The sequence below is a fragment of the Mauremys mutica genome, chromosome 3 (genome assembly GCF_020497125.1).
Source record: "Mauremys mutica isolate MM-2020 ecotype Southern chromosome 3, ASM2049712v1, whole genome shotgun sequence".
NCBI classification, from domain to species: Eukaryota; Metazoa; Chordata; order Testudines; family Geoemydidae; genus Mauremys; species Mauremys mutica.
The window spans coordinates 145,989,934-146,008,649 of NC_059074.1; the positions used below are offsets into that span (position 1 = coordinate 145,989,934).

Sequence of the window (18,716 nt, forward strand, 5' to 3'; positions counted from 1 at the left end):
TTAGGATTTCAGGCTTGTGAACAGTATTATGCCATGGCATCAGAATTAGAAGTCCTCAATAATTACTAAGGTTATTACATATTCTATAGATACCAAAAAATGCTATAAAAATTGATTTTGAGAGAGCTTTTAAGATCTATTTTACAATGATCTGGTGGTAGAACCACTAGGAAGTGTTCATATTGCAGTAGTGATATGGTAAACATTGAACTTGAGCTGCTTAATAAGCAAAAGGATAGTGAGGATATGTTACATTTTAATGCTTGAAGTTTTACTGTCTCATTGATGAAACCTGCACAGTGCCTTTTTCCCGCTGAAATGAATACTTTTATGTTAACAAAAATTAATATCCTTACATCTTTAAACTAATTCTTGACATACAGTTGTTGAGCTGGAATTGCTGCAGTAAATCTTGAGAAAGTGTGTGTGGTTGTATTGGTTTTTCTGAGGTCAGTTGATTGTTTTATGGTAACCTCAAAAAGCCCCAGTGAGGATGGAGGGAAGAGCTATTGTGCTAGCTGTTGTACATACACAAACAAAAACAGCCCTTCCCAGAATTTAAGACAAGATGTAAAAAAAAATTAGCGAACAACTTGATGAAATTACTGAGCAATAGGTGCACAACTAGTTGAAGGACTGTACTCAGAGAGTAGTTATCAATAGTTTTCTGTCAGACTGGAAGGATGTATCTGGAGAGGTCACACAGGTTTGTCCTGGATCCAGTATTATTCAATATTTTCATTAATAACTTGGATAATGGAGTGGAGAGAATGCTTACAAAATTTGGGGATGACACCAAGCTTGGGAGGGTTTCCAAACACTTTGGAGGATAGGTTTAGTATTAAAACTTGACAAACTGGAAAACTGGTCTGAAACCAGCCAGAGGAAATTCATTATAGATGAGCAAAGTACTCAAATCAAATGCACAACAAAATGGGGAATAACTGTTTAGATGGTAGTACTGCTTGAAGAGGATCTGGGGGTTATAGTGGATTGCAAATTGAATGAATCAACACTGATGCAGTTGCAAGACAAGGGTAATATAATTCTGGGGTGTATTAACCGCAGTGTTGTATGTAAGACATGGGAGGTAATTGTCACGGTCTACTTAGCATTGGAGAGGCCTCAGTTGGAGTACTGTATCCAGTTCTGGGCACCACACTTCAGGAAAGGTGTGGACAAATTGGAGAGAGTCCAGAGGAAAGCAACAAAAATTATTAAAGGGTTAGCAAACCTGACCTATGAGAAAAGATTGGGGGAGGGGGGAAACCTGGGCATATTTAGTCTTGAGAAAAGATGACTTGGCGTGGGGTGGAGGGACTTGATAAAAGTCTTAGAATGTGTTAAGTGCTGTTATAAAAAGGACTGTGTTCAATTATTCTTTATGTCCACTAAAGATAGAACAAGAAGTAATGGTCTTAATCTGCAGCAAGGGAGATTTAGGTTACATATTAGGAAAAACTTTCTAACTATGAGGATAGTTAAGCACTGGAATATGCTTCAGAGGGAGGTACTAGAATCCCTATAATTGGCAGTTTTTAAGAATAGGTTAGATAAACATCTGTCAGGGGTTGGTCTAGGTATACTAGATGCCCTCTGAAGGTGTCTATTCTAGCCTACATTTCTATGATGTTGATTAATTTTAAAAAGTACTGAATTCTTATAAAATCAATGCATCTACTCATTTGAAGTTATCAAGCATTTTTTGCTGATTCACAATGTGCTAAAAAAATTAAACCTGCACCTCTAGCCATTTCTAAGTACAGCGGACCCTCACTAGAATACGCGTCTATATAGCGCAAATTCGCTTATAGTGCGGAACTAATCATAATAGGAGATATACCAATCTCCTAGAACTGGAAGGGACCTTGAAAGGTCATCGAGTCCAGCCCCCTGCCTTGACTAGCAGGACCAATTTTTGCCCCAGATCCCTAAGTGGCCCCCTCAAGGATTAAACTCTCAACCCTGGGTTTAGCAGGCCAATGCTCAAACCACTGAGCTATCCCTCCCCCCAAATGGATCCCAAATTTAATTACCTTCAGTGGAATCCATGGTAACGCGGTCTCCGTGTTAATGCGGGACTGTGCATAGATCCAACCCCCTGCGTTCAAGCGAGGGTCCGGTGTATTATTATAATATATTTGATGTTTTGAAATTTTAATGCAATGTTTTCTTTCATTACCAACTTCTTCACCCTGGTTACTTCCTTTTCATTGTCCAGGCACTGCCATCCCCCACACATGCAGTAAAAGTCCCATTTTACAAAACAAACAAAATGCTTGCAGTTTAAAAAGGGTATTATAAATGGGGTTCTTGAAGTACCCTAGGAATACCTCCTGTCATTGCAGCTTCCTCCAGAGAGGGCAGCATGATGGCAGATGAAGTTCAGTGGTGTTAAATTCAAAGTAATGCACACAGAAATAATTTGAACTATTCATACATCTAGATTAAATGTAATAACTCAGGGAAAAAGACCTGGACATCACAGAGGTTAGCTCATTGGAGATCTTTGTTCAATATGCAGTAACAGTCAAAAAAGGAATGAAAATAGAATGCCATTTATTTAAATATTTGTGGATGTTTTCCACATTTTTCAAATATATTGATTGCAATTACAACACAGAATACAAAGTATACAGTGCTCACTTCATATTTATTTATTATTATAAATATTTGCACTGTAAAAATAAAAGAAATAGTATTTTTCAGTTCACTTAATACAAGTACTGTAGTGTAATCTTTTATCATGAAAGTTGAACTTACAAATGTAGAATTATGCACAAAAAATAAAAACTGCATTCAAAAATAAAACAATGTAAAACTTTAGAGCCTACAAATCCACTCAGTCTTACTTCTTGTTAAGCCAATTGCTCAGACAAACAAGTTTGTTTACATGTGTAGGAGACCATGCTGCCCACTTGTTTACAGTGTTACCTGAAAGTGAGAACAGGTGCTCACACTGTTGTAGCCGGTGTTGCAAGATATTTGTGCCCGCTGCACTAACAATTCATATGTTCCTTTATGCTTCAGCCATCATTCCAGAGAACATGCATCCATGCTGATGATGGGTTCTACTCAGTAACGATCCAAAGCAGCGCACACTGACGCATGTTCATTTTCATCATCTGAGTCAGATGCCACCAGCAGAAGGTTGATTTTCTATTTTGGTGGTTTGAGTTCTGTAGTTTCTGCATTGGAGTGTTGCTCTTTTAAGATTTCTGAAAGCATGCTGCACACCTCATCCCTCTCAGATTTTGGATGGCACTTCATAGTCTTAAACCTTGGGTCAAGTGCTGTAGCTATCTTTAGAAATCTCACATTGGTACCTTCTTTGCATTTTGTCAAATCTGCAGTGAAAGTGTTCTGAAAACGAACATGTGCTGGGTCATCATCTGAGACTGATATAACATGAAATATATGGCAGAATGCAGGTAAAACACAGAGCAGGATACATACAATTCTCCCCCAAGGAGTTCAGTCACAAATTTAAGTAACACATTGTTTTTTAAACAAACGTCATGGAAGCATGTCCTCCGGAATGGTGGCCAAAGCATGAAGGGGCATACAAATGTTTAGCATATCTGGCATGTAAATACCTTGCAATGCCGCTACAAAATGCCATGCGAATGCCTGTTCTCACTTTCAGGTGACATTGTAAATAAGAAGTGGGCAGCATTATCTCCTGTAAATGTAAACAAATTTGTTTGTCTTAGCAATTGGCTGAAGTAGGACTGAGTGGACTTGTAGGCTCTAAACTTTTACATTATTTTGTTTTTGAGTGCAGTTATGTAACAAAAAATCTACATTTGTAAGTTGCTCATTTATGATAGAGATTGCACTACAGTACTTGTGTGAGGTGAATTGAAAAATACTATTGTTTAGAATTTTTACAGTGCAAATATTTGTAATAAAAATATAAAGTCAGCACTGCACACTTTGTATTCTGTGTTGTAATTGAAATCGATATATTTGAAAATTTTAAAAAACCTCCAAATTGAATCAATTTCAATTAGTATTCTATTGTTTAACAGTGTGATTAAAACTGTGATTAATCGCAATTAATTTTCTGAGTTAATCACGTGAGTTAACTGTGAGTAATTGACAGCCCTAGCTATTTTATAAATGCATGATATGCACTCACCTGAAATACTGTTTAGTTCTGGTTACCCAATATAAAGGTAAAACTCCACCCCCAAAAAAACAAAGGGGTTCAGAGATAGTCAATGAGAATGAGTTAGGGGCATGGGGAAAATCTCCTATCAGAAGACTGGAGCTGCTTACTTGAAAATTGATGAATAAGAGACGGATGTGATAAAAATATAGTCTGATTAATGATGTAGACAAGGTAGATTGGGAACTTCTCTTCACCCTTTGTTATACAAAAGCAAGGAAAATTAAAATTGAGATGTGGCAAATTTAAAACTGATAAAAGGAAATGTTTTTCACATAATGCACAATTAGCCTGTAAAATTAATTGCCACAAGATATCATTGGGGTCAAGAGATTAGCAGGATTCAGAAAAAGATTGGACACTTATGGATAATAAGAAAACCCGGAGTTGATATAAAAGATTTTTTTAAAACAAAGTTTCAGAAGTTATTTAAATATCATGAGTTATTATATAAGCCAGTTTGTTAATTTTCAGGGAATTGTGGGCCGTTTACTCCATAAATGCCTCCTGCAGGATTTCTTGAACCTTCCTCTGAAGTAGCTGTTATTAGCCACTGCCCTCGACAAGATACTGGACTAGTTGGAGGTGTGGGTCTGTTTTAGTATAGCAGTTCTCCCTGTATCAGTGCAGCTGCCTCCATATTAGTGTGTTACACTGATTTAACTATGTCATGTTAAAAATCTAGTTAAATTGATACAAAATGGTGTGTAAACAGACTTTTTGTGAAGTAGCATAGTGAACATTGCAAGGGCTTTACAAGAAACCCTTGGCTTACTGCATGTGTCATAATGTAACAGCTGCACAGCTTCTAAAGTTCGCAGGAGAGAGGCTCCCTTCTGTGTACCTCAAGGTTTGCAAGATAGAGCTTTCCTTGGGGTCTTGCAACATAGTTTCAGATTTAATATTCCATCTTTTCTCTTGACATTTTCTTCTTAACTTGTTTTTAGGTGTGAATATTTTGGAATTGGTATTACTGCAGCATATTTGTTGTTTCTGTCTTTTAAATTATGTTTGCATGTGCTCTCTATGTGCAGTATTTTTAAAATATGTTACCACTGAAAAGTAAAATATAAGTCCTGTATTATCATCTTTATCCAATTAAACTGCACTCAGAATGTTAAATGATTTGGAAAAATAATTTAGTGCTGCTCAATATTATCTATTTAGTGGGCCATTAGGCCTGTCTGTTCTTGGTTTGAGTATCTTAGAATATTAAAGGAAATCAAAAGAATCATTTAGATTATTGAGCTTGGGTCGTATTATTCCTTTATATCATTTAAAGTGATGTTTTTATTCTAAGAAACTGCTTGCCATTAATATATTTTTTCACAGGCCTTTGAATTTAGGTTACTATCATATATGCATTGTTTTGGATCTACTTAGAAAATAAGATGATGTTGGTAATGCAAATTAGGTGTGTTGCAAGTCCATAAATGAGTTCTAAATTATGCAGACTATCCAATTTTTTAATCAACTCTTGGTATCCAGGGACTGTTAACCAGGATCCACATTTTTAAAAGTGACTTGTGATTTTAAGTGCATTAATTTTTGATTGTTCTGCTTCAGACCACTTTAAAAGGGTCTAATTTTCAGCATGGATGTCTAGTGCTTTCTAAAAATCAAGCCTTGGTCTCAAAATGGGCCCCCAGAATTGGAGAGAGAGACAATCACTAGTCAGTTCTGAAACTTGTGGTCTATAAAGAGTCTCTTCTGACAGGAATCTTGCTGTCAGAATTTTTTTAATTGCTAATATTGCAGCAATGGAATAAAAACACTTTGAATAGTGTTGATTCAGGATAAAACCTCAAAGTTTATATTGTACAAATGTGAAAAAAGACTTTGAGACATTATGCCACTGCAGTTATGGTAACCATTTCCAAGAATTACGGTATATTTATCTACCAGCTATGCCTTTCATTCTCAGCAGATGTGACGTCAGGTTTTTGTTATATATTATTAAAGATTATACATTTTTTCCCTTTCTAAAATGCGACACGCTTTAGAGAACGCCAAATGTCAGTAAAAGTAATAATCATGCTGTTTGTATAAATAAATAACACACATTGCATGAAGGCTTGGACTTATTGCAGTCGTGTTAAAACAACTGGAGACCGCTCACTGGTGCAGACATTTGTAATTATTTAATTTCAGGTTTTGACTACCTGGTTGTTAACCAACAATTCTGGATAATTAGTATAATTCCCTATTAAGCTAGATACTTTCAGTATGCCATTTTCATTTTTTTAAAAGGAATGCTTTGTGTTTGTTTAATTATTTGCATGTTTATACACACACCTGTCCATGTGCTTGAGGTTCCCTTGACATACCTTAAAATATTCACCTCAGAAAGAGCACTCTAACATAATTGAGAGGCAGTATTACACTCAAGTTGTAGTACTCATTTATATGAAATATGTAAACACATTTGTTTCTGTTTGGCCCTTTGTAGAGAAACTTATCTTTCATCATAATAGACCACTTTTTAGGTGGGTTTCAAAATTAAGTCTCAGAACATGCATCGGCCTGTGAACTTGTGCTGTTTTTACCTCAATAGTAAAACGTTTTAGTGCCTCCTGTGGTGAAACAAGGAAAAGTCTGGAAGTTCAGGGTGTGCTCTCCAGTAACACAACTGATGACACATTCCACTTACAATAGTATTGAAATTATTACCTCCATTTTTTAATCCACAGTCCTGTAGTCATTTCTCTGGACACTTCTGTGTGCATCAAGACTGCTGGCTTTTTCTGAGTGTTGCCTTTAGATTTGTGCATTTCAAATGCTTGCCAAACTCAAAAGATGATCCAGTAATAGTTCAGCATCAAATATATATTTTGCTGTCCCTTTGTACTTAAGAATGATGGTAAAATAAAGGTCCCTAAATAGAGAATAGTCATCATATGTCCAACTGTATATATTTTAATGGTAATCTGTTGTCATGTATGTATGTGTATATTTATGGTATAAATAAAGGAATGGTATAGAAAATGTTTTCTGGTAATTTTATCCCTGTTCCCCATTCTTCTATATTATTAAATTTTAAAAACATATTATATACAGATATCCACAGAATTTCATACTTGGAAGTCATGCAGTAGCTACAGAATTTGTGAACAAGCAAGTCTGTTGGTCACATTTTACCTTACAGCCTGTGAAACTTGCATTTTAAGGGGCAACTCCTGGCTCTCATTAAGTCAATGGCAAAACTCCCATTGACTTTAATATGGTGAGGATTTCATCCTAAGTGTTCAGTGAGCTAACAAAATTGAAAGTAAACCACTTCTGACAATGGGATAACACATTTTGCCAGAGGCTACATAGATGTAGCTGATTTTTAACAGAATTATTTAGGGTCCTGTTCTGCAAAGCACTTGATCATGTGCTTAAGGTTAAGCATGCTTTGCTGAACTTTAAACTAAACTTAAATTTGTGTGTTGCTGGATATAGGCCTTAATGCATAATCTGATTGTTTTCATTCGTGATGCTAGATGCTTATAGGTAGGTAAAATAACCTAGAGCTTTCTAATAGTTACTTCCTTCTGGATGGACATAATTGGATTATTTGTATTCATTAATGTGAATTCAGTATGTGATACTGTTGAAGTCCACGGGATGGGGGAGAAAATTTGAAGTATGTTTCCTGGGGCCAAATAGAGATGTTCTGTAATGGTTATGGATGGAGCTACGCTAACAGAATGAGAGAGCAAAAACAACGAGGCATCCTTGTGGCACATTAGAGACTAACAAATTTATTTGGGCATAAGCTTTCGTAGGCGAAAACCCACTTCATCAGATGCATGGAGTGTAAAATACAGTAGGCAGGTATAAATACACAGCACATGGAAAGATGGGAGTTGCCTTACCAAGTGGGGGGTCAGTGCCAACGAGCCAATTCAATTAAGGTGGAAGTGGCCTATTCTCAACAGTTGACAAGATGGGGTGAATACCAAGGGAGGAAAAATCACTTTGGTAGCGCTAATGAGGGCAATGTAATCAAGGTGGCCCATTTCAAACAGTTGACAAGAAGGTGTGAGTATCAACAGAAGGAAACTAGTATTTGTAGTGACAAAATGAGTGGGGTTTGCCTAATTTTCTGTTCTATATAGCAGCTGACTTAAGTATAAAGCCAGTGCAGATATTTGAACCATTTTTTTTCTGAGAGATGTAACATTGAACCTCAGCTTTTGGCACAAAACTATTTATTTTTAACTAGCTCACTTGATAACCCTGAATATACAAGTATCTATTTATATAAGAAAAAAAACTCTGGATAAAAACAAGGCAAACACTCTAATCAACAAAACCAGTTAGGATACTTACTCCAGACTAGCTGTCTGTTCTAAAGAAAAATATAGCAACCTATGAGGTAAAATAAATCATTTGTCGTACCCTACACAATCTTCCATGATCAAAGCTAAGACTAGATTATTAAAATATTAAGGTTAATATTAAACTTAATGAACCTAACTTGGAATAGCAATTATTTCATAGAGGAAACCGCAAAGCAACATAGCAATCATTTAAGTCTTTTTGAAATGGAAAGTGCTATCCTGTAAAAGATGGTATGGCACGGCACAATGATCTACACAGAGCAGTCACCCAGAAGTTAAACCTCCTATCCATGACAGCCATGCAGCAGAGAAGAAAACAAGCAGGCATTTAAAGGACTTAGTGATAATTATAGTTTCTTTTGGCTTTTTGAAAATTTAAAGTCAGTATTAGAAAATATAGTATAGTCTGGAAACAAAGTAATTTGGTTTATGTGAGAGATCATAATCTCTCTGTTAATCTGCCACAGTTGAAATCGGCTCCCTCCATATAAATAAAAGGAAGCTGCTAGCTGGGCATTGTATGAGGAGTCCTTGGTTTTGGAACTCCCTCTTTCAGTCCAAGAGAGCCTGGATTTTTTAATCATCCAGGTGTTCTTCTCTTTTCTCAGCAGCCTGGGATGCCTCACAATGGTTTGCTGCTGTAGCTCCCAACCTGCACGCTTTACAAATAGCCAGACAGCATGCAGGTTATACCCTTGAGTGTCTTTATATAGCCACAGCCCTGGTCCAGCTACTCTGACCCCCACCAGCCTTGATTACTTCCAGCAGTCTTGATTACTACTTGCAGAGTAACCCCAATAGAATTCCAGGCCCAGATTTCCCCCCAGAAATGTGTATTCTGTGCTGTCCAGCCCTTTCCTGGACAGTCCAGATATATTAATCAGTTTCACCTCTAAGTGGATTGACCTACAATGGACTGCCTTAAATGCAGTTACCCAAATAATTCACAAAGCTGGATCTTTTTTAATTAAAGAATAAAAGTTTATTTAACTACAAGGAGATAGGTTTAAGTGAGTACAAATATAAGGCCTTAAAGTCAGAAATGGTCTCAAGAAAAATAAAGACAAAACACATTCTAAACTTAACAAACTAGACTTGGTTTAAGGCGAAATTCTTACCACATGCTCCCAGCAACAGAGCTGACCAAATTTCAGGTCAGGATCTACTCCTAAAGTCCATAGGCTGTTTTTTTCATTGTCTTGTGGAAGAGAGAAATGGCTAGGGGGAGAGAACTTGGGTTGCTTTTGCCCCTTACTTTTATACTTTAGTCACCCCTTGAACTGCAGTTTCTTGAGCCTTACCCCAAGAAGTAAGGGTGGAGACAGAGAATCATAGGAGTGGAGGGGACCTCGAGGGATCATCTAGTCCAGTCCCCTGCACTCATGGCAGGGTTAAGTATTATCTGGACCATCCCTGACAGGTGTTTGTCTAACCTGCTTTTAAAAATCTCTTATGATGGAGAGTCCACAATCTCCCTAGGCAATTTATTCCAGTGCTTAACCACCCTGACAAGAAGTTTTTCCTAATGGCCAACCCAAACCTCCCTTGCTGCAATTTAAGCCTATTGCTTCATGTCCTATCCTCAGAGGTTAAGAAGAACAATTATTCTCCCTCCTCCTTATAACAACCTTTTATGTACTTGAAAACTGTTATGTCCCCTCTGTCTTCTCTTTTCCAGACTAAACAAACCCAGTTTTTTCAATTTTCCCTCATAGGTCATGTTTTATAGACCTTTAATCATTTTTGTTGCTCTTCTCTGGACTTTCTCGAGTTGTCCACATCTTTCCTGAAACGTGGCTCCCAGAACTGGACACAATACTCCAGGTGAGGCCTAATCAGTGTGGAGGAGAGTGGAAGAATTACTTCTTGTGTCTTGCTTACAACACTCCTTCTTATACATCTCAGAATGATGTTGGTTTTTTTTGGCAACAGTGTTACACTGTTGACTCATATTTAGCTTGTGGTCCACTATGACCTCCAGAGCCCTTTCTGTAGTACTCCTTTCTAGGCAGTCATTTCCCATTTTGTATGTGTGCAACTGATTGTTCCTTCCTAAGTGGAGTACTTTGCATTTGTCCTTATTGAATTTCATCCTATTTACTTCAAACCATTTCTCCAGTTTGTCCAGATAATTTTGAATTTTAATTCTATCCTCCAAAGCACTTGCAACCACTCCCAGCTTGGTATTGTCCGCAGACTTTATAAGTGTACTCTCTATGCCATTATCTAAATCATTTTATGAAGATATTGAACAGAACCGGACCCAGAACTGATCCATGTGGGACCCCATTCATTATGCCCTTCAAGCATGATTGTGAATCACTGATGATTACTCTCTGGGAATGGTTTTCCAACCAGTTTTGTACCCACCTTATAGTAGCTCCATCTAGGTTGTATTTCCCTAGTTGCTATGAGAAGGTCATATGAGACAGTAACTGACTGTTATTTATCATGTTGTTATCTTCTAGATGTTTGCAAATTGATTGCTTAATTATTTGCTCCATTATCTTTCCGAGTACAGAAGTTAAGCTGACTCGTCTGTAATTTCCTGGGTTGTTCTTATTTCCCTTTTTATAGATTGGCACTATATTTGCCCTTTTCCAGTCTTCTGGAATCTCTCCCATCTTCCATGACTTTTGAAAGATCGCTAATGGCTCAGATATCTCCTCAGTCAGCTCCTTGAGTATTCTAGGATGCCTTTCATCAGGCCGTGGTGACTTGAAGACATCTAACTTGTCTAATTTTTAACTTGTTGTATTTTAGCCTCTGATCCTACCTCATTTTCACTGGCATTCACTATGGTAGACGTTCAGTCACCACCAACCTTCTTGGTGACAGCCGAAACAAAGAAGTCATAAGCACCTCTGTCATTTTCATATTTTCTGTTATTTCTTTCCTTTCCCCCTCCCCCCATTGGATAACAATCCTACCCTGTTCTTGGTCTTCCTCTTACTTCTAATGTATTTGTAGAATGTTTTCTTGTTACCCTTTATGTCTCTAGCTAGTTTGATTTCGTTTTGTGTCTTGGCCTTCCTAATTTTATCCCTACATACTTGTGTTATTTGTTTATAGTCATCTTTTTTAATTTGAATTAGTTTCCACTTTTTGTAGGACTCTTTTGATTTTTAGATCACTGAAGATCTGGTTAAGCCAGCGTGGTCTCTTGCCATACTTCCTATCTTTCCTACGCAGTGGGATAGTTTGCTCTTGTGCCCTTAATAATGTCTGTTTGAAAAACTGCTAACTGTCTTCAATTGTTTTTCCCCTTAGACTTACTTCCCATGGGATCTTACCTACCAAGTCCCTGAGTTTGCTAAAGTCTGCCTTCTTGAAATCCACTCTTTATTTTGCTGTTCTCCCTCCTACTGTTCCTTAGAATCATGAACTCTACCATTTCATGATGACTTTCACCCAAGCTGCCTTCCACTTTCAAATTCTCAAACAGTTCCTCCCTATTTGTCAAAAGCAAATCTAGAACAGCCTCTCCCCAGTAGCTTTCTCCACCTTCTGAAATAAAAAATTGTTTCCAATACATTCCACAAACTTGTTGGATAATCTGTGCCCTGCTGTGTTACTTTCCCAACACATGTCTGGGTAGTTGAAGTCCCCCATCACCAAGTCCTGTGCTTTGGATGATTTTGTTAGTTGTTTTAAAAAAAAAAAAAAAAAAAAAAGCCTCATCCACCCTCTTCTTCCTGGTTAAGTGGTCTGTAGTAGACCCCTATCATGACATCACCCTTGTTTTTTACCCCTTTTATCCTTACCCAGAGACTTTCAAGAAGTCTGTCTCCTATTTCCATCTCAACCTCAATCCAAGTGTATACATTTTTAATACATAAGGCAACACCACCTCCCTTTCTTCCCCTGTACTATATACTAATACTTCCAGTTCTTCCTGTTTATTCCTCAAACTCCTTGCATTTGTGTACAGATATCTAAAATCAAGTGTGAAGACCACAAGTTTCATAAGTGACTAGTGATTGTGTGTGTCTTCAATTCTGGGGGCCAATTTTGAGACCAAGGCTTGGTTTTCAGAAAGCACTCCCACCTCTCACTGGTCTGGATTGCACCCCAAAATGTAACACCATCCTTGGAGGTTTTAAAGAAGCAGTTAAATACCTTTCAGGGATCATCTAGGTATATTTAATCCTGCCTCTGAGATGGACTAGATAATCACTTGGGGTCCCTTTCAGACTTACAATTCTATGGTTTTGGATGGATGTTAGTTGTCTCATCTTCTCCTATTTAGAGTTAAGGGATTGGTAATGAGAAATGAAAACTTGTAGTATGCCTTATCTCCAAGGGTAAGATGTGCTAAATGAAACATTAAAGTGCTCCTGTATGGTTCAACCTTTTACTAATGCGAGTTGTCAGTTAATTTTTTTGCTGGAGAAAGCAGAAATTTATTTTATCATAAACTCATTCATTTGTGAATACTCTGAACTAGAGCAATAGTTTTCCTCTGCAGTGCTGTTAAAAATAGTATGTCCTAGGGACAGAGGAAGCAGCTGTGTAAAGTATCTGAGTATTGCTACATTTTGAGGATTTCTATAATGGTTTGAAATTCAGTTGAGAAATGACATTCATTAGATATTTGAACTCATGAGTGGAAAAGAAAAATAAATATCAGGAGGGGAGAGATCTTTTTAAAGTGTGTGCATATATTTGAATCATTTGGAAGTCCTTGATTTTTAATGAAATATTTATTTCTGCCTACAATTGTAAATTTTAGTGCATGCATATATTATAAAAGCATCATATACAATGCCAGCTTTGGTAAAATAGACTAGTAAGTGAAGTCTAATGTTGAGGTAATTTTAAAACATAGTTTAGTTAGGATTTTTTCCTGTTCACTTTGCTCCTTTTTTCAGGCTCTGTATTGGAGGTTTAGCTTTGTCTACTGTTTTTGGCCCTGTTTGTTACTTTGAGGTTTTTCCTTACTTTCTGCTCATTTGTACTGTGACACATCTAAAAGGTTGACTCTCATTAAATGAGAGGATAAGGGGAAAAATCAGACTATTGTTTTCAGCCATTTGAGGTCTGATTGGAAGGTATATTGTTTTTACCTTTTGTTGATTTTATAAAATATTTGTTTTCTCTCTCGTAGTTTTGGATATGGCCAGGCATGTTCCTCTCTACAGAGCTCTGCTAGAGTTGCTCCGTGCTATTGCGTCCTGCACCTCTATGGTGCCGCTGTTGCTGCCTCTGTCTGGGGAAAATGGAGAAGAGGAGGAGGAGCAGTTGGAATCTCAAGCTTCTGTTGGCACTTTATTGGCTAAAATGAAGACATGTGTGGATACCTACACTAACCGATTGAGGTACAGTAAACATTTTAATCTCTTCTGAGCTTTCTTGTAAAGTATTTTTGGTGCATTTATTATTAATTTTAGAAAAAAACAAAAGCTGCGAAGATAAATATCTGTGTCCCACAGTCCAAAGTGATAAAACAGTATACCATTTTATTGTCTCGGCTAGGTTTTAAGGTCACTCTTCATAACATCTTATGTCATTATTCAATTAAATTGATTCTTACCAATTAGCAGAATGATTTATGGACTATAATCTATCAGTTCAATTGAGATTTAGGTGTCATTTTTATGTATTTTGTTTTACCATACATTCCTCTTACCAGAAGTTAAATAATAAACTTGAAACTTCCAAAATAAGTTGGTATGTTTTGGATATTGTCCTGCTTTACTAGTAGTTACTCACTGGTAGGAAAGATTGGTGCTAACCGAGTGTTTGGGGGCTTAAACCTTCCATTTTCGCTAACTTTATTCCTGCTGGGCTGCAACAAGACAAACTTAACTCTTACAGGGCTATGCATGTCCTGCTGCCAATCTGAAGATAGGAGCTGCTAAATAAGCACACTCCCTCAGAAGTGGGAGTGGAGCAGTCAGAGGCAGAGCAAATGAGGGCAACTCCCCTGGCTCAATGGCTTTCGAAAGAAAGATGACATGGTTGCCATGCCCGCTGCTTATAGGTGAAGGACCCACCTTATAAGTGGGCTCTCCCCAGAAGTTTCACTACTGAAGAAAAGCCTTTGGAGCTTGTCATTAAGGGTGATATCCAGAGGGAATCATGAGTTTTTTGCACATTTGTGTTACTGTGGATTCTGCTATAGGTGTACATGCACTTCAAGTGCACAAGACTGGAAATTTTTGAGTAGCAGTGGCCATTGGGGCCACACATGCACCTTGTGCTCCCGTGCATACATATATGCGTCTTTTATGCAATGTGTTGGCATGTAGGTATGTGATACCATTTGCCAGATTTAACCCTCAGCCCTTACAACTGTGGCTGAGGTTTGTGTACACCTTAGCCAGATACTCCGTGGACAAAAAAGGTCACAGTCCTGCCCCAAGTCCTAGGAGAGTTAAATTGGTGGTTGGGCCCAGTGAACATATGGAAAGAGATCCTGTTCTGTCTCCTCCCTGATTCACAAACTCAAAGACTTTAAGACCAGAGGCACCTAAAGGAAGAAAGAGAAAATACTCACAAGTTACTGTAGTTCTTCAAAAGTGTTGCTTCTACATAGTCACACTCCCTACCTGTATCTTCTGAAGGACAGTTGGGACCACTCCTCCTTTTTACACCCTTGGAGACGTACATAAGATGAGGAGGCATGAGAGGGTGAATGGCCCAAATACTGCTCTCTGGAAGATTCCAAGCTTGCAAGCCTAGGACAAATTTATTCCAATAATGTGAATATTGATATAATGCTCTCCAAGAATTACCATTACTGGTAAGGAACTTCTCTGTAACAGAAGAGCTGAAAGGTTCAGTGGCTTCATTGTATCAACACTTTTGATAAATTTACCATTCAGTGTGATCAAATTTACCTCTGAAATTTTCAGCTTGGATATGTTTCAGTATTGGCTTTAAAAACTGAACTTGTCTCCAGAATGTATCATCATTCATTATTCATTTAGCACAGCGTGAAAGGTAAGGATGTCATCTTTTAGCACAAGCTAAATTAAAATTTTAAATTATTAGCATGTACTGTATCTTGTCTAGCGCATATATCATTGAAATATTGCTCAGTTTTCCATTGGCGGTCAGTACTTTAAATATGAGCTCAGATGATCTTGTCATCTTTTTTCCAACATTTGTGAAACTCTAAATGTAAGCTTGAGAGTCTAAATTAAATTTTTAGTTTCATCTCCTCGCCATTCTAGCACTTTCATCTGCCCAAAAATTTGATAAATTACAGCATGTACTGTATCTGCTAACTGTAATAGAGTATAATTTTTGCCTCTCAGAAAAATCAGAATTTTGGAACAGAGTTTATAGCAATAAACATTTTTTTTGTTTTATATATTTTTTTAAGTGTCCAGGTAACAGTAGAGAGAGAGAATGGGTGAATATTAATATGGATTACTTATTCCCATTGACAGTATGATGACAATTTATTCTTGATGTATTTTGTTACTGGGCTTGTTGATTTTTAGGTGATTTCAATGGAATTATCTTATTTAAATCTCCATAATTAGTGTTCAAAAACTGATCATCACCTGCAGACTTATACTCTGGCTGTGGGAATGTGGGGGATCTATTCTCTTCCCGACTTCAATTTTAGAACTTCATCTGCCTTTCTCTGGCTCTCCAGCATGGCCTATGAGGCCTCTAGCAGCTTCCTCTCTCCCACATAGGTGTGGTACAGTCTTCAGCTGGGCCTTCTCTTTTTCCCAGAAGCACACATGTATCAGGAGAGTTTAGAGAGGTTCTTGGATCATTTTTCCCCTAATCTTCTAAACCCAGACAAAAGGAAAGCAGACTGTGTGGGAAAGGCAGAGCTGGAGTTCCACAATTCTGAATTTGACTTACCAGTGGCATGTGCATTTACAGATGGTGGAATAAAACCACACTTCTTTCAAACATGGGTTAATGTCTTACCTTTGAATTACATCCGATACATGAAGCTACGTTTTTGGCCCAAAAGAAAGCTGTTGACGTGTTTTATAAAAGCCTGGTGAATGGAACCTTCTTCAGATATGCAGTCCTTTCTGCCTACAAGGGAACTACCAGCAGAAGTTTCTATATTGACAGCACATCATTCACATTGCTAGAAAGATCCTGTTTCATGGACCCAAGCCAGACAAAAAGATTTCAAGGAGGCCTGGTTCTAACCTGTAACCTTTAGTCTCACTTGTGTGCCTACTTATTTTGGTGTTTGTTTTTTCTGTGCCCCAACTCCATTTGAAGTCTAAGTTTATCTTTCACTGGGATTGAACCAAAGTATTGTTTTAGCCCTTCTGATAACCACTTTAGAATGGGGATAGGAGTTTGACTTTCAAATGTGTGCGAGACTTTCCATTGTTGCTTGGGATACATGTGGCGTAGACTAGTTTGAGACTTCTGTCAGTGATTCCAGAGGGTCTTCCTCAAAAGAGCTTAGATCTTTTCAGATTGCAAGAATCTGTTTTTAAAACTGTGTACTTTTGCCAGTGTTTGGGAATGGGCAAAGACTCCTGCCATGGGTAGAGTTGGGTCTGGTTGTTCAGAAAGGGTTGTGTGATGATTGAAGCTGTGCTCATCTATTAAGTGGATTTGTTACAGAAATGTAAAACAAAATGTAATAACTAGTGACTAAAAGGGAATTAAATTCTGTCTCAGAGTGACTAGCAATATAGTCGGGAAGACAGAAGTGTCCTGGGATGAAGAGATGTCTAAATTGTAATAGATTTCAGGCCAAAATAAATGTTTGATCAAAGACATGTCATGGAAATGGATCCCTTGAGACAGATTTCCCCATCTAGTTCAAAGGAATTATTTCAAGTACCACATCTTGATTTGGAAAGAAACTGAAAGATTATCAGTAGATATTGGGTATAATACTAAAGTACATAGACAAGAAGGCAAGACAATAAAGCTTAATCAAAGGTAGTGTAACTGAAAGATGTCATTGATTGTACAGTGATCCAAAGGTTTGCATCATGTTTATAATGATGATGGCATCCACATGTAGACAGAGATTTTGGAGACATTTAAATGAGTAATAAGCCCAAAGGAGAGGGAAACAATAAGAGGCCTTCACTGAGAAGGGCATGATACACAACATAATAGATAACATGAGCAATGATACTTGTATCTTATAGCAAGAGGGCGGGAGGACACAAAGTATGAGAACGTAAAACTGAATCCTAATCTACAATAACTACAAGGTATCATATTTAGCAAGACAATTACCTAGATCTTTGATGAGAGATAAATTAACCTGCAGCTGTGGCTTCCTCTCCAGTCTCTCCAACCATTATTTTACTTAAGGTTATAAAGGTTATTGTTTTGATATTAAACTGTAGACCTAAATTTTAGCTTTGTGTTTCCCACATCACCAGAACCAAGGAATCTAATGTTGCTAAAGCTAATTATTTAGCAGTTAGTCATTACTAGCAAAACTTGTAAACCCAAAATATAGTTTGTTTTGGGTTATCATTGTTAATACTTAACACCTAAATAATTTTCCTCTTCCCTCTTGAAGGAATCTAGCTGCAGAGCTGTTATGGATATTAGCTTTGTGATGATTTGCTGAGCTGTCATACCTTGCCTTTGTGAAAACTAATAGGCCCCAGTTTGGGAATAATTTAAAGCAGCTTTTTTTGAAAGTTGGTTTCACTTTCCTGACATGAGGCTCAATCACAAGCTCCTTCAATCTCACCATGTGGTGTTGAAGGCCTAGTCATCTTAATTTATACATCTTCTGCTCCACATTGAGAAATGCTGCCCTAAAGGCTGGGGGTTTCTCTTCTCATGGAGAACCAAAAGCAAGATTAATTGTAATCCTGTGTGGGTCTGCCTTCATTTCAGACAAACAAGTCAGGAGTATGTGTTCCATGCTTTAATGGGATATGTTGCCAGGTCCAAGGATGGAGGCTTTGTTTAGATTTCTTTTTACTAACAGCCACAAATCCTGTAAACGAGTGAGACCTAGCACAGTCAGATCTTGGGTTACATCTCAGTGTGCTTATTAGTGCATATCTAATCCTTTAGTTTATCTGGCTAAAGGTATGCTTCCCCTTTTTTATTGCTCCTACATTTTGGGCAAGAGGAAGAGTCTTCAGGAGACAAGGTCCCAGGCCACATGATGAGGCAAAATAACACACTTTCTTGTTTCTTTTAGTTGTTGGTATTTTACTATTTTGAAAAGTTTAATTTTGGAGCTTATTCCATTTCCTCAACCAACTCCCTGGTTCAAATGAGGTTTGGCTTAGCTGACA

General features: G+C 37.5%; 1 protein-coding gene across 1 annotated transcript in view; it reads left to right on the forward strand.

Annotated features, from left to right (window-relative positions):
* BIRC6 (baculoviral IAP repeat containing 6) overlaps positions 1-18,716 on the forward strand; it is a 299,904-nt gene that overhangs the window by 234,092 nt on the left and 47,096 nt on the right. The window contains 1 exon segment of the mRNA XM_045011913.1: positions 13,607-13,817. Within this exon segment, the coding sequence (XP_044867848.1) occupies positions 13,607-13,817 (211 nt within the window).